Below are 23,812 nucleotides of genomic sequence, written 5' to 3' on the forward strand. Positions count from 1 at the left end.
ATCAGTGCTTAATCTCCCAGGTATGAAACTAGATTGAGCTGGACCGATCAAATTGGAAATCACTTTCTTCAACCGCATGACCATAGTCTTTGTAATAATTTTGAATAAAACATTACACATGCTTATAGGTCTGAATTGAGCAATCTTCTCAGGCTTCTCCACCTTCGGTATTGAGGCTACTAACAAGTCATTCGTCCCACAAGGCAACTGACCCGTCTCAAAAAACTGGAGAACAAACTGCTTGACAGAGTCACCAACAATGTCCCAGCAATCTTGATAAAAAACTGGCTGATAGCCATCAGGTCCTGGTGCCTTAAACTTGCCCATACTTCTAATGGAGGTCTCCACCTCCGTATAGACAAAAGGTGTAGACAGTCCTATCAACTCACCGCGGGAAAACCCAGGAAATCCCTGAGGTGGGAGGTTCTCGACAACATCCTTAACATCATCCAGAGAGTAAAGTCGAGAGTAAAACCTCACTGCCAAGTTCTCCAACTCACCCAAATCGGAAATCCATCTGCATGTGTCATCCTTCAACATTTCAATCTTGTTCCTATGCCTTCGAATAATAGTCGAAGTGTGAAAATACTTGGTGTTGCGATCCCCACAAGCCACCCACTTCTCCCTTGACTTTTGGAACCAGAGTACTTCTTCCTGTTCCAAAACTGTATCAAACTCCTTGATCAAAACCGCCTCCTCCCTCAAGAGATCATCTGACTGACTCACCTCTAGTCTATCTTGCACCTCTTTAATCGCAGACACTAGTTTCTCTTTGTGTTGTTGAATATCACCAAAGACCTCCTTATTCCAAAGCTTCAAAGTCACCCGTAGACCATCCAATGCCTGTGGAGTAGATAAATCACGGTTCCAAGAGTTTAAAAGCAACTCCTTAAAACTCAAGTGTTGTAACCATGCTGCCTCAAAATGAGAAGATCTCCTACTGGGATCATTCTTTATCTCCGGACTTAACTGAAGATAAAGAGGCACATGATCAGAAGATAAAAAAGGAAGATGAAGCACTGAGGCTTCCTGCCATCTTAACCGTGTAAGTGCAGAGCAAAACACTCGGTCTAGTCATTTAGCAACATAATGTTCCCTCACACGCCCTCGACGCCATGTAAATCGGTTCTCCTTGAAGCCCATATCAATGAGAAAACACTCATTAATCCAATCCCCAAAGGCAAGTGAATCAGCTGAGAGTCTACCATTACCACCATCCCTCTCATCAATGCAGACGATGGTATTAAAATCACCACCCACAATAAGAGGCTTTGTAACTCCCTGTATCTCATCCCGAAGTAAACCCCAAAGACCACTTCAACGACTAACAGATGGAGCAGCATACACTACTATAACATGTAAGATTTCTGCACCATCAACAAACTTGGCATGGATAAACTGATCTGACGAGTTAACCACCGTCACGTCCCCTAAACCGGACCTCCATAACAACCATATTCTTCCACTTTGACCAACCACCTCTACCCGATAAACATTATCAAAACCCAATCCGTGACAAATATGTTGCGCTCTGTCGCTACCCGCATGAGTCTCAAACAGGGCAAAAACATCTGTCTTATATTTCTTAAGAATTTACCAAATAGATCGTCCAACATCCATGTTGGGAATATGACGAATAACAATGTTATATAAGGTTGAACATCATAATGGTTTCCCTTGTGAATATTATGTTCAATTATAGAGATTATATTTTTGTACAGTAGAGAGGGAGGACTGAATGTATATGTTTTAATATCATAAAGTCACGTGAAAAACATAAAATTAATAAATGGGAGTAGTAATATACATGTTTTGTACGAGAATTTAGTATTTAACTAATAGATATTCCGTGCTTTAAGAATGGGTTAATATTTTTTTAAAAAAATCTAATATAATAATAAAAATTATCGTTATATTTTTTTAAAAAAGTTATTTTGTTTGAAATAATATTTATTTTAATTGTTATGTAAATCTATTAGTATTTTGAATAATAATTATTTTAGAATATTATAGTATTTTATTTTTGTCGTATATTACAGCTTTACATTGTTTGTTTGTTGTATTTGCATCATTATTTTGTGAAATATGAAGTAATAATTATAATATTATAATTGTGACAAATAAAAATTATTAATTTATCATCTATATAAATTTAGTTTTACCAACCCGCCAATGTGGAAATTAAAACACACATTTTTTTATAGATTGTGTAATATATCTTCGTTTTAAAAAATTCAAATCACAACATATGCAGAAAAAATTCTGCATTTTATTAATCATAAGTATTATATGAAAATTCCAAACAATTTGTAAATGAAAGAAAATAAAGATGATAGGAGAATCATAATTTTAAATCTTAACAAAATCTTCAAAATTTAGTTATTAAAAATAATTATATTGTGTACTTGGATATAAAATATTAGTTTTTGAAATTCTGATTGGTTTATATTTAAAAAATATATATTTAGTAAATGTCGTCCATAATTTATTAGAGAGAGAAAATATTGTTTTTTTATTATTTTAGATTTTTTTATATTTGATCTGTCATTTTTTATTTTTTTTTTAAATTAATTTTCTTTATTTAATTAATTAACTAAATTTAATTAAGTTTTTCTAATGAATGTAATTTTTTACACATTTTAAGGTTACAGTATAATCTCTATAAATTAATACTCTTTAAATTAATACTCACTATAAATTAATAAATTTTTCCAGTCCTGAGTTGGGCCGGTGTAAAAAATGACACAATTCGATAAAATAATAAGATAATACTTTTTTTCCTGAAATTATATGTAAAAACATAGTCCCATCAATATCATAAATTAATAATGATATAAACTAAATATATATATATATATATATATATATATATATATATATATTTAAGAAAATTTAGTGAAATATGACTTGGTAGTTGCGTATTTTTTAATTTGCATTCTTGTTAAAACTCTAGTAATCTAGTAAACATTTATCATTTTCACTTTGATAATCTAGTAAACTATTGACATCAATCATCAATCATATTATGATAGCCAAAATTATAAATTAAAAAATATAAAAGTGTGAATTATAAAATATTTAAAACTATAAAAATGAAAATCTCTTCATAAATTAAAACCTCTATAAATTAATAAAATATTTTAGTCTCGACCTTATTAATAAGTACCGCAGTTTCGTATTTGTACTTTCCAAAAGAAGTCGCGAGAAAAACATAAAATTAATAAATGGGATTAGTAGTATACATGTTTTGTATGAGAATTTAGTATTTAATGCAAGTTTCAGTTCGTTTCGTTGTATGATTTATTCTTTTTTTTAATCTGGTTGTTGATAAGCTGTAACGCGGTTTTAGTTTAAAATATATTTATAAGAATTAAACATAATAATTAAAAATAAAAAATTTAGCGTCGTTCGTTCCGGTGGAGACGAGAGGGAGAAGGGAAGAGATGGCTCTCGTTCGTTAATTCCCCTCCGGAGACTCCGGTGAGAAAAAAAAGTTACATCGAGAAAATTCGTTCCTATCTATCACTCACTCTCATCAATCCACGAGTTATCACCTCCTTCTCTCCTTCAATCTCTCATCGTTTCTCGTTTTTCTCTTCGATATTACCGGAAGAATCCGAGAATTTTTTTTTTGGGATCAGATCTAATTATTAGATTTGCTATAGAGCAATGCTCACGGATCGAGGGAGGCGGGTTTCTATTTGCAATGCGAGTTTAAAATTCCGTGGTGATTTTAATGGTTACGGATTCGTAGATCTCTCTGAAGGCTGCCGTGATTGGAGTCCTTCGAGCAGATCATCATCATCATCATCTGTTTCCAAGATTCTGCGTATCTCGTCACCCACCTCGTCTCCACCTTCTGCTACCACTCCTACCGGCGCTGGTTATATCGAACACGAGGTCTCCAAGCTTGATACTCTCGCTGGCATTGCCATCAAATACGGCGTTGAGGTATTATAGTTTTAGAAAGCTGAATGAATCGTGTTTACAAGGATTATGGGGACTTGTGTGTGTGTGTTTAATTAAGTGTGGTGATTGATCAGGTTGCAGATATTACGAAGCTGAATGGGCTTGTGACTGATCTTCAGATGTTTGCTCTCAAGTCTCTCCGGATTCCATTACCTGGCAGACATCCTCCTTCTCCCTGCTTATCTAACGGCTCTCTTAATCTTGGGTATTTTTTTAGCCTCTTCATCCTCTCTTCTTGGTATGTAGTCTGTGACTGTGTGACTTATAAGGTTTTTGCAGAGCTTGAGCTGTTTACATTAGATTACCCCGTAAGTTGTGCTGTTGTGCGTTTACCAAGTTCATTATTAAGATACTTAGACCAGGTTAGCAAAGGAAAGTGCTAAGTGAGAGTTGTTTATACTGTGGATCCAAACCAAGATGGGTACAGCTTGTCCCTTGTAAAAGTAAAAGAACCGTTTTGACGTTTTAAATGATCATGATCATACTCTACTGATTTGCGTTAAAGGGCATCGACATATCAAAATAATGATATCACCATGACTGATATATGAAATCTACTTGCAGAGAGGGGTGTTCCGAGCAAGCTTCATCGTCAGCAAGCAATGGCAACCACCAAGACTTATTATTTGACTCCTTCCAGTCTTTGAAATTGAAGCCTTCAGAAAAGAAGGTTTCTCCAGCCATGAACTCCTTGCAAGGTTACTATGGATTGAAACCAAAAAACAGAAGAGCTTCTGAAGGTTTTGATATGGGACTGTACAAGAAGAAAGAGTCTTGTCATCTCCAAGACAATGATCAGTACCTAACTCCTTTACCAGCCACCAATACTCCCTTAAGTCACCACAGAAAATCAAGAAGCTTGGTAGGTGCAGTCCTCGCCGAGGTCAACCAATCACCAAACTATTTAAAGGCAGGAGAAGTGGATTCTGATAGGCCAATGAGAAGACGCCAAAAATCTGAAGCCGATTTTAATTCACGAGCTCCAGAACTGCTTTTGAAAGAGGATAACAGAAGTGGTGTATTTTCTGCAATAGCTGGCAAAGGTTTAGCACTGAGATCCAAAGCATCAAGCAGAACTAACTTATCAGCAGATACTGAGACCGGTAATGTCAATTCCACACCGATCAATTTAATGGATGCTCCTGTGGGAGACAGCTTCTCAAGCGTGAGGAAATCGTTTAGCGCCTCTAGTCTCCAAGAAACGAACTGTAACAGCAACGGTTCATCGCTATGGCCAACCTCCAAGTGGACCCTGAAACCTGATTTACTCACACAAGCAGCCATGGCGAGTTCTATTTTTGATGGATTGCCTAAGCCTTTAACTGGTAGGAGAATCAAAAAGGCTGTGGACTAAGATTAGTTAGGTTCCCGTCCGTCTCGTTATTGACTGCCCGTCCACTCCAAAAGCTAAAGAAGCCGATAGCTTATTTAGATTGGTAAGTAAATAGAAGTAAAAAGTGTATTATTATTGCATTTCATTTTATTAAAAACCAATAATGTAATAGGTGGTGAAAGTGAAAGTCAAATTAGGCAATAATTTTTTCTTAAAATTCAAAAGATTTCAAACATTTTGATTTGTTGTTGTGTGTTAGATGAATAATGGAATACCAGAATATTCAAACCTATTTCTTTGATATAAAACTTTTTACAGTTTTAACTGGTTTATGTTATAATTGCTGTGTATAATGTCTAACTAATTTTCCAATAAACAAAAATCGAAAAAAAAAAAGAAAGGAAAAAAAAAAGAGAGAGTGCATTTACTAATAAATCTGAAATCCCTAAAGCTCGAGTCGAGTTTTCATTTCTCGAGCAATTTCACTCTCCCTCCCCCGAACAACCCTTAGAGCTCCGATGATGATGAGGGGTCTCGTTTCCGGCGCCAAGAGGCTATCAACTCCATCGTCCATGGCGACTAGCATCGCCACTGCTAGAAGGAGCTACAGTCTGATTCCGATGGTTATTGAGCACTCATCGCGAGGAGAGAGAGCTTACGACATCTTCTCTCGATTGCTCAAGGAGCGTATCATCTGCATCAACGGTCCCATTAATGACGATACCTCTCACGTCGTCGTCGCTCAGCTTCTCTACCTCGAGTCGGAGAATCCTTCCAAGCCGATCCATATGTATCTCAATTCACCTGGCGGCCATGTCACCGCCGGTACGCTTCAGCTTTCCGTTTCCTTTAACTTTTTAATCTTTCGATTCGTTGTAATTGTTAGTAGTGTGATTGGGAATCAGATTGCTAGATGCCATGGCTTTGTCAATGCTCTCTTGCTTAGTACACTAGAAATTTTTGATACTGTTCGTTCATACTTGTTCCTATGTAGATTTGGGTATTTATCTAGGGTTAGTCACTTCACTTGATTACTGCAATGAGGCTGGTGATTTGTGATGACGAGTTAAACACTTTTTCAATTTCAGATTTTGTTTCTTGTGATTCTTTTGCTCGATCTTTTATCATTGTTTCTAATGTGTCCTGTGTGAGTCTGTGACGCATTGTTTTATCTTTTTCTTTGGAACAGGTCTTGCAATTTATGATACTATGCAGTACATCCGTTCTCCGATAAGCACAATTTGTTTAGGTCAGGCTGCATCAATGGCTTCTCTTCTCTTGGCAGCGGGTGCCAAGGGACAAAGGAGGTCGCTCCCAAATGCAACTGTTATGATTCATCAGCCTTCTGGAGGTTATAGTGGACAGGCGAAGGATATAACGATTCACACAAAACAGATTGTTCGTGTGTGGGATGCGTTAAATGAACTGTATGTCAAACACACGGGTCAACCTCTCGACGTGGTTGCAAAGAACATGGATAGGGATCATTTCATGACTCCTGCAGAGGCAAAGGCGTTTGGAATAATCGATGAAGTAATTGATGAAAGACCATTGGAGTTGGTGAAAGATGCAGTTGGAAATGAAAGCAAAGATAAGAAGAGTTCAAGTTAGGAAGTAACTGGTAATCAAACAAAAAGTAATAAATTTCTTCTTTTCCTCTACCAGTTTTCGCTTTGCTCCAGTTAGATTTCCTTGGATGAAGTTATGGTCTGAGGGCATGATCTCTCAAACTGTTTTTATTCTTTCATATATCGATCATGGCTATATTTCAGAACTCTTTTTCCTTGCATGTTTACAGAGTCTCTCATGTCTGATTCAGTAAAATGAGTATTGGATTAAAGAGTGGTTTTGTGTCTTAATTCCATGCATGCATTGCAAATCTTTGATTATATAATCACATTCTTTTAAACTAATTAGACTTAGTCTAGGTATGATGAGGTTTTTGATGAGTTTCTGAAATCCCAGTCCTAGTTGATTTACTTATGTTAGATGCTGTTGTTTATAGTTGGAGGATTAGGGACATTCTTAAAGAGTTATCTTTATTATCTTTTAAGGATGAGTCTTGTTTTGTGATTTGGTGGTTTTGTTGGTTTCTTTAATGGGAAAAATGGAAAATTAACATATTCTATATTCTATATTTTTACCTATTTTTAAAATGGAAACGTGAAAGAAAGTGTACATAAATAATAAAAGAAAAAAGGGGAAATATACCTGTTTGAACCAAAAAAAATGTCTTAATATATTTGGTTAGGACTTAGGATTAGTGAGATCAAAAATATAGATAAAAAAGGTAAATTAGAGAAAAAAGAAAAGAAATCTTTTGTTCGATTTCGATCTACGCTTTGTTAAAAAAAAAAGAAAAAAAAAGGGGAAAAAACGCCGACAACAGTAACCAAAGTTCTATCTCTCACAAAAACTTCTCGGCAAGTTTTTCACCTTTCAGCCCTAACCCCATCGTATCCCTCTCGCGACCGCATCAATCAATCTATCTCTGGATCGCTCTCGCTCTATCTTTCTCTATCTCTCGCTACGTCGCTGTTACTCGCTTCGTGATCCGTAAGGTGTCTCCGCTGCCCACATCAATCAGCGAGGCTCTTCCGGTGGAATTATCCTCGGATATCAAATCAGAGATTCTAATTGGGTATCTGGGTTGGATTGGATTCCACAATTCTGTTCGGTGGTCCCGTTTTGCGTTCAAAATTAGGGTTTATAGAGGTCTCGCCTATGGCTCCTGGGCGTAAAAGAGGAGGGAGCAAGACTAAGGCCAAGGGGCAGTTGATTCTCGGTGATCTGGTTCTTGCCAAAGTCAAAGGCTTCCCTGCTTGGCCTGCCAAGGTGCGTTCGCTTTTTTTTCATTCTTCTTCACTGATTTTTTTTTTTTTTTTTTTTTTTTTTTTTTCTTGTTTTGGCTTCTTCTCTCTCTAATTCATCCTCCTCATATAGTCCTTATGTCCATAGTCATCATCTTTTTTTTTTTTTTTTTTGTTGGGTCTTCTGTTTTTTTAATTGTTAGGAATTTCAATATCTGATGATGGAACACATTCACTTTATGGAATTTTTTTTGGGTTGTCTGTTTATTTTGCCTCGTAGTCGGTATGATGTATAATTGAAATTCCATATGTTGATGAGCTCAAGTGTTCTCTATTCTTTTGTTGAGAGCCTTACAATACATGATTAGACTGGTTTAAGATTTACCTGATTTATAGTTTCTTGAGATTGCACCCAACTTAAAGTCAGTTAAATCATCTCTCTAGTTACACGATCAGATTCCACTGTTGAATTATGAAAAAAAACATATGTTTATTCATCTCGATAAATAGTGAGCATCACAATCTAGTTTAGTTAATCTCTCTTGTGAAGTGATTTGGTTTTGAGTTTCAGGTGAGCCGGCCTGAAGATTGGAACCGTGCGCCAGACCCAAAGAAGCACTTTGTTCAGTTCTTTGGAACGGAGGAAATGTAAGCTTATCTCGTATATGTATACTTATTTTCAGTTAGTTGAGACATAGTATTCTTAAATTCTGGTACCTTACCACCCAGAAAGTTATATTAACTTTAGTCAATATATTATGTTGCTGAAATTAGGCAGTAGTAGATCTCAATTATCAGGTGTTTTGATTGCATTTTTTTTTTCTAGCTGACTAATTCTTTGAAGTTGATCATTGACCAAGTTATATTCCTTTACTGCAGTGCTTTTGTTGCGCCGCCTGATATCCAAGCTTTTACTAGTGAGGCAAAGAGCAAGCTATTGGCAAGATGTCAAGGTAAAACAGTCAAGTACTTTGCACAAGCTGTAAAGGATATCTGCACTGCATTTGAAAAGTTGCAGAATCACAAGTCGAATGTCTTGGGCAATGAGGATTCTCTGGATGCTGCTGAGCCTAGTTTGACAAAACCTGAGATAGTGGATGGAACAGATCATACAGTCACTGAGTCTGATGAAACTGATAACGTTGATTCTAGGGTGGATCCTTGCTTCCCTAAAGTAGATAAGAATAATAGTGAAGACACAAAGGCTGAGATAGGGAATCGAGATTCATCCTCATTTCTGGAATCGAAGATTTCAAGCACATCCTCTGGTAGCGAGTCACTGGAGCATGGTTCAGATGACCCTAAAATTAAGAAAGAAGATTTTGATAAAGGAACTGACGCTAATGCATGCATTGAACATTTTGGCAATGGCCAAAAGAAGCTGGCCAACGGTAAGAGTATTAAGAAGAAAGCAGGTGGCTCTGTTATAAAAGATGAAGATACAGTTCACAGAGACAAAAGCAAAAAATCACATGTACCTGGTGGTCGAGCTGCCAGTGGTAGCTCTGATTCCAAAAAGTCCAAAGGTCCGTTGACAGAAAAATCTAGCTCCAAAGTGTCTGCTGGCAAGCATGAAAATTCACCTGGCTTCAAGGGTGTGATTTCCGGAAAGAAAAGAAAGCTTGAAACTGAATTAGGAAAGCCTGCACCTAGAGTAGATGGAAGCTCACGAGCTGCTAAAAAGCAGCGATTTGAAAGTGCGAATGATAAAGAGAAGTGTGGAGTTGATGATGAATCTGATTTTGCTGGGATTGTATCAGATATTAAGCGTGAAATTGTCTTAGGATTAAGTGCCAGCGGTGGAAATTTACAAATTGATAAAGAAGTAGTTGCATATACAAAGCGCCGGAGACAAACAATGGAGAATGCTACCTCTCCTTCTTTTTCTGGGTCTCGTGATAAATCTGGGAAAAGTCATCTGGAACAGAAAGACCGTTCCTCCCCTGTTAGTAATGTTAAGGTTCCAGCTCCTCAGTCGTTGAAAAAACGGAGGGCTGTTTGTATCTATGACGAAGACGATGATGAAGATCCAAAAACCCCATTACATGGAAGACCAGCCATTGTTCCGAAAACGGTATCAGTCTTGACTGATGGTCATAAAAGTGCTAACGTGGGTCATGGCACTTCTACTAAAGCTAAGATATCTGCTGGATCTACAGAGAGTACTGAACTAAGGAAGTTCCCTCTGCGTAAACATTGTGAGGATGCACCACGTGTATTACCAGGTTATGCGGAGAATTCTACTAACAACTTACCCATGGTAAAACCCATCAATGAGTTGCAGCCGAAGGATGTCAAGCGTTCTCCGAAGATGTCCCCTCAGCTGGTTTCGACCAACAAGCACGTTGCAGGACAACAAAAAGTTGCAAAATCATCTGTGAAGGTTTCTGCTTTTGTGATGGCAAAGAAGCCTCAAAGTGAAACTTGTAAGGAGGCAGTTACGGGATCTGATAAAGTAAGCTCTTCTCAGTCTCAGCCAGCAAATCAGAGACACAAATCAGCTTCAGTTGGAGAGAGGCCAACAGTGGTTACAAAAGCTGCATTTCGTGTGAATGACGCTGGTGTTTCAAGAGACACGTCTGAGAACTTGTCTGGTGGCAAGTATGTTACATTCTATCTGTCATCTTTTTGTGTTAATGCCGGCTTGCTTAAATTTTTTTTCTTATTATTATTATTATTTTTTTGCAGCCTTGACCTCAATCGAGAAAAGTGGAGTGCTCCATTTACCAGTGCAAAGACCACAGATTCGGCTGCATCTATGAAGGATTTAATTGCAGCTGCACAGGCAAAAAGAAAACTAGCACATTCACATAATTCAATGTTTGGGAATTGGAACCCTAGTTTCTTAAGCATCAGTGATACACATATGAGGAGCCATAGCCCATTGGTTCAGAATGCTTCAGCATCTGCTGCCATCGCAATGCCGTTAGTTGTTGAAGGACATCAACAAGATTCTTCTCCATCAAATCATGGGCAGAAGTCCTCATCAATAAATCAGATTGAGACTGATGATAATGACGAGAGAAGACTTAGTTCAGGACATAGGTCAGTTGGAGGTTCACTTAGTGGTGGCACTGAGGCTGCTGTTTCCCGGGATGCTTTTGAAGGCATGATAGAGACCTTATCAAGAACTAGGGAAAGTATTGGCCGTGCAACTCGCCTAGCAATTGATTGTGCCAAATATGGGCTTGCTAGTGAGGTAAGATGTTTGGTTGGCTTTCATTAAGTTTTTTCTTAAGGCTGACAACAAACTTAATGTCAGGCTGCACACATGAAATCAATTGCTTTCACAAATTATTAATAGCATATGGTGTGTAACATTGTTCATAGAATAGTTGCTTTAACTGGGAATTTTTTTTTTTTTTTTTTTTTTTAGGTGGTGGAACTTCTCATACGAAAGTTGGAAAGTGAATCTCACTTCCATCGTAAAGTTGACTTGTTCTTTCTCGTTGACTCTATCACCCAGCATTCGCACAGCCAAAAAGGTGAGGGTTCCGTTTGAGGATGCAATACCTGTTATCAAATTATTGCATCCCTGAAATGCTTTTGGTATTTAGATTTTGTTCTTTATTGTTTTAAACAGCTTATGGATTCTGATGCTTGTGAATTCTATTTCTAGGTGTTGCTGGTGCTTCTTACGTTCCTAATGTGCAAGCTGCTTTGCCACGTCTTTTACGTGCCGCTGCTCCTCCAGGGACTGGTGCTAGTGATAATCGTCGTAAATGTCTGAAGGTACTTTTACTATTTGCTTGTTTCTAGGTTATCCTTACATCTTTTTAGGTTGGAGTCAGTGACCTCTTTGCTTTTTCAGGTTCTGAAGTTGTGGCTTGAAAGGAAAGTTTTCCCCGAATCTCTTCTGCGACGTTATATTGATGATATTAGAGCTTCTGGTGATGATGCAACAGTTGGGTTTTCCCTGCGACGTCCTTCTAGATCTGAGCGTGCTGTAGATGATCCTCTCAGGGAAATGGAAGGGATGCTTGTCGATGAGTATGGCAGGTATGCTAAACGACTGTCTTTCTTAGTAGTGTATTTTCCGGATTTTTTACATACTGATGACAAAATAACAAGGATAGTCAGGAAAATTTATATCATGAAGAGTTGTTAGAGATGCTATTCAGTAGAGTGGTTATGAACTTATGTGCCACTTTTTCTGCAGCAATGCAACGTTTCATCTGCCTGGGTTTTTCTCTTCTCATAATTTTGAAGATGATGAAGAAGATGACGATCTTCCAACAGCAGAAAAAATAAAAAGCACATCTGATGTGGAACGTTTCAATGCTTTAGATGATTTGGAAGTACATGATACTTTGAGTGATAAATCCCATCGAGTTTTGGAGGATGTAGATCGTGAACTTGAAATGGAAGATGTATCTGGTCAGCAGAAAGATGTAGCACCTTCCTCGTTCTGTGAGAATGAGACAAAAGAACAGTCACAGGATGTTATGGAACCAGTTGCACAAAAATCGACCGAGGTTCCTTCCCTTCCAGAGGGATCTCCTCCGCTACCTCATGAATCACCTCCGTCTCTCCCTCCTTTACCACCTTCTCCCCCACCTCCATCACCGCCTCTTCCGCCTTCATCTCCACCTCCATTACTGCCACCACCGCCTCCCGCAGTGCAGTTTCCACCTCCACCACCGCCGCCCCTTTCACCTCCACCTTCACCGCCGCCTCCACCTTCACTGCCGCCTCCACCTCTACCACCACTGCCTTCACAATCTATAGCTTTACCACCATCACTAACAACTCAACCATCCTTAGGTAGCCATCATCAGTTACCACTTCAACCTGGATTTCCTCCCCCAGCATACCCATTATCACATCAAACATACCCAGGATCTGTGCAGCAAGACCGCTGTAGCATTTTCACTGTAAGTTCTTTGATTTATTCTGTTTGATGTTACTCATGATTCCTTAATATATATTCATCATTTATCATTTATTTCTCAACTCCTGGGCATCATGTGCAGGGTGATCAAATTGTCCAAGGGCCAGGAAGTTCTTCACGTAGAAGTCATGTTGAGGGGGCTGGCCAAACCGAATTTTTTGTGCAGCAATCATCTAGTTTTTCACCAGCAGGAGTGTGCAGTTCCAGGGAACCTTCATCATTTACTTCCTCCAGACAACTAGAATTTGGGAGCAGCGATGTACTTTTTAATCCTGACGTTTCTTCACAGAACCAACGGTTTCAGCCGAGCAACTCTCTGTCCCAAAGACCTATAGTTAGGCTGCCTTCAGCACCGTCCAGTCATTTTTCGTATCCAAGCCATGTTCAATTGCAATCCCAGCATTCCTACACTCATCCGTACTCTTTCCCACCTCAACATGATGATGGACGGCGATACAGAAATGAGGAACCATGGCGGATTCCTTCAAGTGGACATCATGCAGAAAATCAGAGTGATGCCTGGAGACATGGAAGAAATTCACATCCAGGCCTTCCTAGAGTTACAGATAGTATGTAGATGCTTGAATCCTTATTAATCCTTTAGCTGTTGAGTTTTATACATATGTTGATTATTGTTTTCCATTATGTCTGTTTGTGTAATGACTTACTTCCTTGCAATTGATGGTCTTGCTTGCAATTCCTTCAGGTTTCTTCCGGCCAGCTCCAGAACGTCCACCTTCAGGGAGCTATCAGCCTTCTGCTACTAGTAACTTACAAGCTGCCCCTGCAATGCCAGGTGAGACTATCTCAGTCAAAGCATCTATTTGTAAACTCTCAAGACACCGTCAGAAACCTTTTTACTTGTCTTAACATTTTAATTACCCATTTAAGGTCATGCTGCTTCCCAGATGCTACCATCTCGGCCAGACATGCCTACCGCGAATTGTTGGAGGCCAGCTTGACGTGAAGGTAGAATTTTGTTGGCCTGCTCCTGTTTGTATCAATGGAAACGAAGCTGCTAGTGTCTCATTAACAAGGTTAATCCGCTAGGTTTGATTTTCTAAATACTTAAGTCAAGTCTTTTATCAGTGTTGTCATCAAACAGTTACAGTTATACTACTTTCTCTTCCGTGGAGGACTTTTTTGGATATACCCACTTCCAGAGGCATCAAAAACTACTGCAGACTTTTGCCAGGATTCTGTATATTGTATTTTTTCCTGTCAAATGTATCTGTGGATCATATTCTTCACAGTATAGGTTCTTGTTTTTTAATTGGTTAGTGCTTCCGTTTCGCAGATCCTGTAATTATGCCAATCACATTGTGCTCCAAAGCTTTTCCTGGTTAAATGAAATTTAAACTTTATAGTCAAAAATGGTTCTTTTGTTTCATTTTCTGAGCCCTGTAATCGTTGCCGGTCTCTGAGAAATCATATTAATGAATACACTGTTAAGCAGACTTAGGTGGCAAGAATATTCAGTGTGAGCCTGAGTTTGCTCCCTTGTTAGCTTCTAGATTAGAGGCCTATTGCTTACTCGTATCTTGTTGTTTGAATGAGTAACTTAGGTCTACTATATACATGGCAGGTCCTATTGTAGACATCGCTATAACTACTTTCTCAATTTCGTAATTTTTTTCATCCCATGTCTCTCTCTTATGGAGATAAGCCATGTCTCGCTGCCTTGTATTTTTAGCAGGAACAAGAAGCATGCATTTCTATACAATTGTGAGTCCAGTGAGTCCATTTTACAGTTGCTATCTGGTGCATTCTGAAGAAGTATCGAAGACTTGTAAGGTAATGCTTTCTATTTGTTTGTCTGAAAACAATTTGCTCTCTGCTCAAACCATGTGACATAACGAGGTTTGACTTCATATTAATTATTGTGAGCATTTGATGAAGTGTTTGCTCCATTTGATTTCGCATAAGAGCCATTTTGCTTTTTATTTTTTGCAATTACATATTTGAAATGATAGAAGATAAAAATGAAAGAGCCGTTTCAAATGATGGTGGTAACTTGGGAAATGATATGAATGACCTAAATGTGAGCTTATGGTATTCATGGCTTGGCTTGAGACAAGCAGCTAATCTTAATTCAGTGGGTTCAAAACAACCACCTTCTTAACTTGTCCGAAGGATGTGTCGTCTGCTGCCACACTCGCTTGTTTTTGTTGGCATGAATCTTCCTATTTAAATGGTCTGGGGGTTGTACATGTGAATGAATATATGTGGTGGTAGGCTGCGCTCAATAGCCTTTATAGTCTTTTTTTTAAGGAGGTTTTTATCATACATATATTTTCAAAGTGGGGTGGCCTTTCTTGCAAATAAGAATTTGTGGTGCTAGATGCTTCTCGCTTGTTCTTTGATAAATATCTCTGGGTTTTAATCGCTTATTGCCACAGTTTTGATGTTTGGCACGTCTTTCAAGCAACTAGATAATGTAACCTCTCCTCTAGCAATCCATTTATGCCAACTCTCCTTTCTTTTGTTATATTTGTGTTTGTTCTATGTATTTCTTATTATTCGACAAATGGAAACACTGTACTTTCTCCAGTTATGGTCTGAGTTTTATGATATAGTGCTTGTTTCGCTCGAAGTATACGGTCTCTAGGCCCTCCCTGCTTGCTTGTTCTGTAGTTAAGTACGTTCAGTGGGGGAGACTATATAGTTAGATTAGGTACTAAATTGAGAATCAGAGACTTGTTCTCATTAGATGTTTCATGATGAACAACAATAGGTATACTTTAGAACATAACAGTTTGATGTGGACAAAGATGTATCAGTAATTGGGAGGGATTCTGTATTGGATGTTGGTACTTGACACAGTCAATTTTCTTGAGGAAATTATGAGTATTATTGTTTGTAAGACCATCCACCAGAGAAATTACATAATTTCATCAGCCGATGGTCGAGTGTACTTGTCCCTTTTGGAGTGTAGGTTTATTTGACTATATCTAACTGCTATGAATGGTTAGCTTCTTGGTCCTCATTAAGTCACCTGTTATTTCTTTTATGTTATCAAATGCTTTTGGGGATAGGTTTTCATATACTTGTGGTTGTGGACTTCAATTGTGAGATATATGTCATTCTTAAAGGTTTTAAGTGACTTGCGTCTTGCAACAGGCCTTTGGTGCAGAGCTGAACCACCTATATCGCTGGCAAACGCCATGCTAGCAACCATGTGCAAATTAAAAGAGATGGGTTACACACAAGGCAGTCCTGATTGGCATTTGCAAAAGCATGAGTAAGAAATTTTTCTCTTGTTCTGAGCCTACTACTGTAAAGTTAACTAACAAGTATAATAATGAGAACATATCATGGACATGGATTAGAGAGTTTGTCTCACATGGAATGGCTACAAGAAATCCTGATTTGTTACATGGTCGTTTTTCAGGTTTTGAAATTCGTAAATTTGTTCGGGTGCCAAGAGTTGCAGGTCTTCTGGAACCGAACTAGGATTTAGACGATTATGATCTTCAGTTAACGATTCAGTTTCTCACGTTTGGAGGTTAGTTTTTGTCATCACTGACAAGGTCTTAAGCTTATCAATGAAGTCTTTTTTTGGGTAGAGAACATAAATTTAGGCCAAATCGATAGCTTTTGTAAATGTTAATTTATCTTATATTAATGGCAGATGTTGTCTTATTGTTGAAGAAAAGATCAATATAGTTGACAACAGAAAAGACCTAACATGTATCCTCATACCAAAGGAAAACCACAGAAAAAAAAATGAACTAAGTTGTTCAAAGTTATATTTTAAAAATGTGTTACTTTTTGTCTCTGTGTCTGGTATACTGGTCTTGGATTTCATTTTGGCAACTACAGAGAAAAGCTGTTTAAAATCCTGGCCAACAAAGGTAATCATAAAGCTTTCAGCCTAACACTTCAAACCGAAGTATATTACTGATTGTAAAGCTTGGCTGACATAAAGGGTTGGAAGCAAATTATGTACTTCGTTTAGCCCCAAATTCTGCTAATTAAAAAATGTGGATTAACTATAATCGTACTAAAACTAAACTACGTACATAACTGAGCATTTGAAATAAAACCGTGTTAAGTAATGCAATGCACGATAGATTGGTAAGGCGAACTTATGCAAATTTGTAACGCAGTTTCGAGTTTTACCCTATGTTAGATGTTGGTAACGATTCACAAGACAAGGTCAAAATTTCCTGTATACATATGTGCACGCATGAACGAACGAACAATGACAATCGTGTGATATGACAAAAAAAAAAAAAAAAAAAAAAACAAGACACACTACACGTATAAAAAGAGAGAACTAAAAGAAAAAAAACATTCAAAAAAACAGTCTTTAGAGCGAAACACGGTGTTGCCGAACAAGAAATCCTTCCAAAACGACCTTTTCTTTGTAAGCCTCAGAACTCAAATCCAACTCACCTGGAAACAATCTGCTTTCAGCTTTACCGCTACCACTGCGTTTGCGTTTGGCCACACCAACCGCAGTTGCAGCTTCTCTGATACGAGGGAGAAAATAACACCAAGTGGATGTACAAAGAATCGCACACACACGTCCCCACATCAACATTATCATTAACGTTAGCATTATGATTGATATCCCAATTATCGGGTCGAAGTTACCCACCCGTGACTCTTTCCTGACCCGTGACGACTTCTCCCTTAATACTCTCGGTTTCGACCCCGGCCCAACGGTTTTAAACGAGTCAATTTTCCCGCCATGGACTTGTTCATGACTCATGTGGTAACTATTATGTATATGATAAATTAATATCTAACACTTTAACTATATCCATTATAGCCATTAAAGTACGTATTCAAAATACAAATAGTTACAGTAACCACCAAAAACTTTTGATCTCCTCACCAGTAAAATATAAAGAACAAATAGATTTGGAGAAAAACCAAAGACAAGAGTGGATAAATAATAGTTAATAAATTTAACAACAGTAAGTCCCATGTCAAGTTAGGTCGTTACGAAATAGCATTTCCATATGATACCTGGACGTTAGTTAATAAACCCCAAATTTATCTGAAAAAAAGAGATTTCAACCTTTCTAATTAATCTATAAAACTAGAAATAAAAATAAAAACAAACTGATTGAATTTTCGATTCTGAAATCTTCTAGCACAACCTCACATGATTTGTAACTATTAAACTAAAACAATCATATTATAACTATATCTTGCGGTTTTAAATTTAAACATGCTCACCTGGAATTCAACATGTATAAGATCATTTCCATAAAACTACATAATTTTTTTAAAAAGTTTTCCACAAAAAATAAGCTTATCGATTAAACCGTACGTACGTGTATCACAAAGGTCAGAATATATTTTAACAAAAAAAAAAGGGTCAGAATATATTAATATAGTCAGAAAATAAACAAATCCTTCCAACTTCTTAAGTTCTAAACATACTTGAATTAATGCTATAGTGCTACGTAACGTATATATATATATATATCTCACATATAAATAACGTATACACATTCATTCCCCCACCCACATAGCTTGACCTTCGATTGTGAGAGTAACCGAGAAAGGATCATACTCCTCAATCGTCTGACGACATGTCGACATAAAACCATCGCTCTAGGCAGAGTAACAATCGGGACATATATCTATGCAGCAATATAACTGTCCGTCTCATGCGAATGTGGTAAACACCTCTGTTATATCTGTCCTAGAAAACTGAATAATATGTTACCAAATGTGAAAATAAAAGTTGATGGCGTGAATGCTTGAGTCAAAATAGAACTTTCATGGTGGTAACGACTAACGAGGGTGCAAAACCTTAGTGATAAAACTTCAAAAGCACGTCGCTATATCAACTTTCCTCTCACATCTTAGCTCACCAATAGGCAATAAAAATTTCATGGTGGTAACGAGGGTTAACTCAACTATTTGAAGGCCATGTCCTTTACCACAAGATAAAAAGATAATTAAACAGTCTAAACTCTAACCAACAATTTATACTCACATATTGACTAATACATATTCACTTTGTATGTATTAAACAGGTAGCCAATACTTTTAACTCTACGAGCAACCACAAAGTTCTATTTTGACTCAAACATTCATGCCATCTAAATATTTACAAAAAGAGTAAGCTACACAAAAAAAAAAGTAACTCACTCATTTCTTTTTATTTTGAATCTAATGTCTATACACTAATATTTAACAATGTCTTTTAACTAAGAAGTCTAAATTCTATAATGCATGTAGGATAGGGTTAGAAGGAGAAACATATGAACGTAGAGAAAGAACATGAGGAGTGTGAAAGAAAAAACTGGTTTTCCAAAGCGGAGTTTAATGACTATCTATTAAAATCTAACGAATATGTTTTTAAAAATATTCACTAATTATTTTTAACATTTACATACAAACAAGGTACTCCTAATTCCTAACTAACAAAGTATCCCTTTAAATAATAAAGGGAATTATTATGTTATTTTATTTCAATAATTATCAAAAAGTTAATCATTAACATATTTAAAAAATCTGTTAGTGATTAATAATAATAAAATAACAAATTTCCATTCAAATAGACAATAAAAAATTGATTTACTAATATTTAAATATCTTAACTTAATATAACAGATTTACAAAAAAAATTATATCACAATCCCGCGCTTAGAGCGGATACTCATCATATAAAAAACTATCTTGGGACTAATATAAAGTGGTTGCGACGAGATTGTGTATCAAGTATCAACTAGTTGTAAGGTCGATTGTGTAAATCCTAAATTTGACGTTTTTGACTGAGTCCGATCTTTTCTATCTTTTCGCTTCACAATTTGTTTTTTTAAGTCTACAAAACAAATCGACTTAAGAAAAAGTATAGTTTCTAATTATGTTTATATTTTCTTATAAAACTCGAAATATAAATTACAAAAAGTTATAAGTAAAATAGTTTCATTTCACTTGATAATATAGTATTCAAGAATAATGATAATGCAACTTTTCATTTTCTTCGTTTCTTGCGTCAGACCTTAGTGGTGAAGATTCAACACGAAAAAAACAAAAAGATTATTAAAAATTAGGATGAACATTGAACTAAAATAAACTAAGTAAAAAAGAGGATCTTGCTGGTGGGTGGCCAGCCAAAGTCTTTATTCAGAGACCAGAGTTGTGGTCGTGTCCACGTTTTCTACTTTCTTCTACGTCGCCAAATTTTCTCTTGCTGTCATTTTATTTTATTTTCTTAATTATATATGTTTGAAAACTTTCGAATTGAAATTTCTTTGATAAAGTTATAGACAAGTTACACTCCATGTAATGTAAGTAATATACTAATCCAAGAAAGTTATACAATTTCTGTTTGAGAGATTTGGTTAATTTTCAAAGACTTTTATACAAAGATATCGTAGTTAATTAACAAAATAAAATGCATCCTATATTTGTAGAAACCCTAACATTTTAGAAAAGCACATCGATATAATATATGCTAATAAATGAAATATGATGCTATTTTCCGAATTACCATACATCATACAAAAACTGAAAAAAAAAACAAAAAAAAATCATGTTCTCTTACACTATATTATATTCAATTTCTATGGTATTGGTGTCCTAATATAGTAATAAACTACGGCTTTGATTGGTAACGACCGTTATTTCTGAACGTAGATGCTCTGACTGTAAATTCATTGACCGTAGAGACTTTTGCTGTAGAGATTTTAACTTTGACATTATTTTTATTGTATGTTTTTCATAAATATAAATTATGTTAAGAATAAATTTATGTGGAAACATAATAAATTATATTAAAATAAAAATTTAGAAAAATATAAAAACTCATAAAAATGAATAGATAAATATTTTCAACAAATAAGAAATATGAAGATATGATAACATAATTGATTATGGGTTATAATGGTTGTTGATGCAAAAATGGATTTCAAAATAACATAAATAAAAGAATCAAAATGTATTTGTGATAAATTATATATAAATTGTATGTTTTAATCGGAAAATAAGAAAGAGAAAAAATAATTACAGTTTTATTATTATTTATTTTTTATACCGAAAAAGTCTCTACATTTGTGACTTCAAAATTTTGTACGTACAAACTATAAAAGTGGATAGTTAGACTTTATAGGCTAATAAAAATAATAAAGCAACAAAAACATGATTGGTAAAAATTTAGCTTTTAAGACTTTAAATTAAATTTAAAGCTTTTAAAGTCTCTCCCAATCAGAAGCTATATCTGTTTTGTTGCAAAATATATATGTTGGCCTATTAGCTCAGTTGGTTAGATCGTCGTGCTAATAACGCGAAGGTCACAGGTTCGATCCCTGTATAGGCCATTTTTGTTATTTTTTGCTAAGACCAACTCAAATAGTTTCTACTATTACTTTTAACTAGGTTAGATCCGCGCTATGCGCATGATACTTTTTTTAACTATTTTTAGATATATCGAATTATTGAAAAATATACTTTTTTGAAATTGGATTAATTGTAAAAACAATAGTTTATCCAATAATAAGATACAAAAATCCACTAATAAAATAAAAAAATAGAGAAATCTCAAATAGCCTAACTAAACCTAATGTATGTTCTTATTTTTTATTTACTTTTGTGAGAGATATATTAGTGTAATTTGAATTTGTGGTGTGTTTTTTTTTGCAGTTTATACAAACTTAAACACATAATTGTTATATAGTATTTTTTTTTTGTTGTTATAAAAGTTATCAATACAAAAAAACTTCCATATTTTTCACCAGAGCATGACACATCAGCTTTTGTATTGAAGCAGAGACTGACACATCAGTTAAAATGAATATCTAATCAAATTATAACAATTAATACACATCAGCTTTTTACTCCTACGTGGACAAAACAAAAGAGATGAACGATGCTCGATTTAAGAGATTCATACATTGAAGAGGTGAACACAGAGGACGAGAAGAAGCCTTAGGATCAAATCCCTAAATTAGATTTTGGGGATTAAGCAAATGAATCAAGAGGGAGTGTTGGAAGTTGATTCATTACTTAATCCTGCAAAAGAGAAAGACTAACCGGAAGTACATAGACATATTTTTACTTTAGTCTCGTATTGTGTATTATTTAATATTAGTAGGGGCATTTGTAAAAATACCATTTTTCAATACCCTTTTGCAAAAATACTTTCTCTTATTGTCCATTTTTAATAATACATTCTTTCAATATACAAATGACTAAATTATAAACTCTAGACTCCAAATAGTAAATCATACTCCTTAAAACTATACCCTAAGATAAAACAGAGAACCCAAACCTAAAAAAAATCTACAAATCAATTTAACACAATGTAATTATGCAAAAGAGGACAAAAATGAAAATGACCAAAAAAATGATATTTTTGAGAAGGAGTATCTATAACATTTTCTCATATTATTATACTTATGTTGAATAGCATAGCATTTAGGTTGATTGTCAAAGTAATTTTAAGTCACTGATTTTAAACTAAAATATAAAACCTTCAATTCTGGAACTTATATATTGTTCAATTTATCATTAGTTGGTGTTCTTATATATAAAATCACTATCAACACTAATCTCAAACTTTATTTTATTTACTTGTTGTGGGGGATATATTAGTGTACCTTGATTTTATGGTGTATTATTTTTGTAGTTTATACAAATTTAATCACATAATTTTTATATAGTTTTTTTGTTCTGTGAGAAGTTATTTATTTCTTTTTTTGGTTCTTTTTTTAATCTAATTGTTTTGTTTTGTTTGATAATAATTCCATGTAAGTCAATATACAAATACATAGTTTTACTTTAGTTTGGTTTTGTGTTATTCATGGTTAATCTTAATTTATATTCTATTTGTATTATATTTTTATTTTATTTGTATTATATTTATATTTGACTAATATTATACTTTACTAATATGATACTATGGTTGAATTGATTTTATTTATACTTGGTTAGCATTAGTATATTTTCAAAAGTTATAAATGATTTATTAATTTATTTTAACTTTAAGCTATAATTTTAAACCTTTGTTTTTGGAAAATATTGATATACAATGATTAATATACTTAGTTGATATTATTATATTTTTGAAAATTGTAAATGATTTATTAATTTAGTTTAAATTTAGGCTATAAATTTAAACATTTGTTTTCTAAAATTATTGATGATGTTTATTATTTCTTATAATTTAATTGGTTACACAATTTAAATGATGTGTTAGTTCCTAAAAACTATAAAAATGTTGATGTGGAACAGGAAATAATTATTGTTGGCTGAGATATATGAGTTGTATTAATGAAATGTTTTCATTTAGTAAACAAATAAGTTGATGTGTCAATACCAGGTTCAAAGTTAAGGCTGAGGTGTCAAGCCCTGGAGATAAATGTATTTTGTTTTTATAGTATTGATATAAAGTTATAAAAAAGAAGTTAATAACCTCTTAAAGAGTTCTTAAATGAATCTCATTTAAATAATGATTATATTCAAAATTACAATTTAGTATTTATTTTGTTTAAATTTTAAAACATTTTAAATTTTAAAACATTTTATATTCAAAACTTAAAAGATATTGCATTTCAAAAAATTTTAAACAAACATAACATAAAAGCATATAATTAAATAATAAAAAGAGTCAACGTCTCTCTCTCGGGGCGACGCGAGAGGCGATCGTCTTCAACCGTTTTTCATTTTTTCATCTCCGATCTTGTCTCTAATCAGGAGTTCTTTTCCGACCGTGAAATCCCTCCAATTTGTGTTGGAAATCCATCTCGACGGTTTATTTATGTCAGTTACTCATGACAGTTATTTGTCTCCCTGTTTCACGGGAGTTAACCTTCAGCCGAAACCGCCATGGAACCCCTATAA

The 23,812-nt window shown here is 35.2% G+C and overlaps 4 protein-coding genes and 1 non-coding gene across 17 annotated transcripts; 4 read left to right on the forward strand and 1 right to left on the reverse strand.

Moving 5' to 3' along the window:
* The first annotated feature begins 3,336 nt into the window (after nt 1-3,336).
* Nucleotides 3,337-5,594, forward strand: LOC104706615 (uncharacterized). Its single transcript, XM_087461927.1, has 3 exons — nt 3,337-3,951; nt 4,044-4,174; nt 4,534-5,594. The coding sequence occupies exons 1-3, from the start codon at nt 3,670-3,672 to the stop codon at nt 5,321-5,323; spliced, it is 1,203 nt and encodes a 400-aa protein (XP_087318053.1). The 5' UTR covers nt 3,337-3,669; the 3' UTR covers nt 5,324-5,594.
* A 55-nt stretch (nt 5,595-5,649) lies between these two features.
* On the forward strand, nt 5,650-7,142 carry LOC104706618 (ATP-dependent Clp protease proteolytic subunit 2, mitochondrial). Its single transcript, XM_010422812.3, has 2 exons — nt 5,650-6,127; nt 6,492-7,142. Exons 1-2 carry the CDS (start codon nt 5,821-5,823, stop codon nt 6,911-6,913), a joined length of 729 nt encoding a protein of 242 aa, XP_010421114.1. The 5' UTR covers nt 5,650-5,820; the 3' UTR covers nt 6,914-7,142.
* Nucleotides 7,143-7,290: 148 nt separating this feature from the next.
* On the forward strand, nt 7,291-16,779 carry LOC104709308 (ENHANCER OF AG-4 protein 2-like). 13 transcript variants are annotated; one of them, XR_015563940.1, is made up of 15 exons: nt 7,291-8,137; nt 8,684-8,760; nt 8,992-10,713; nt 10,801-11,311; nt 11,489-11,597; nt 11,732-11,844; nt 11,924-12,111; nt 12,272-12,986; nt 13,086-13,572; nt 13,710-13,799; nt 13,895-14,053; nt 14,697-14,797; nt 16,124-16,244; nt 16,395-16,508; nt 16,635-16,779. XR_015563940.1 is itself a non-coding variant. In XM_087461926.1 (11 exons), the coding sequence occupies exons 1-11, from the start codon at nt 8,027-8,029 to the stop codon at nt 13,963-13,965; spliced, it is 4,194 nt and encodes a 1,397-aa protein (XP_087318052.1). In that variant the 5' UTR covers nt 7,291-8,026; the 3' UTR covers nt 13,966-14,377. The 13 variants fall into 13 exon arrangements, 1 of the variants encoding a protein (XP_087318052.1); XR_015563938.1 differs by having other exon boundaries at nt 14,700-14,797; XR_015563941.1 differs by having other exon boundaries at nt 13,895-14,040.
* Nucleotides 16,780-17,315: 536 nt separating this feature from the next.
* On the reverse strand, nt 17,316-17,720 carry LOC147939771 (uncharacterized protein At5g23160-like). Its single transcript, XM_087461020.1, has one exon. The coding sequence runs from the start codon at nt 17,718-17,720 to the stop codon at nt 17,316-17,318; it is 405 nt and encodes a 134-aa protein (XP_087317146.1).
* Nucleotides 17,721-21,217: 3,497 nt separating this feature from the next.
* On the forward strand, nt 21,218-21,291 carry TRNAI-AAU (transfer RNA isoleucine (anticodon AAU)). The gene has a single exon. It is a non-coding gene; the product is annotated as a tRNA-Ile (tRNA).
* The last annotated feature ends 2,521 nt before the right edge of the window (nt 21,292-23,812 follow it).

The sequence above is a fragment of the Camelina sativa genome, chromosome 8 (genome assembly GCF_030686135.1).
Source record: "Camelina sativa cultivar CO46 ecotype springtype chromosome 8, ASM3068613v1".
NCBI lineage: Eukaryota > Viridiplantae > Streptophyta > Magnoliopsida > Brassicales > Brassicaceae > Camelina > Camelina sativa.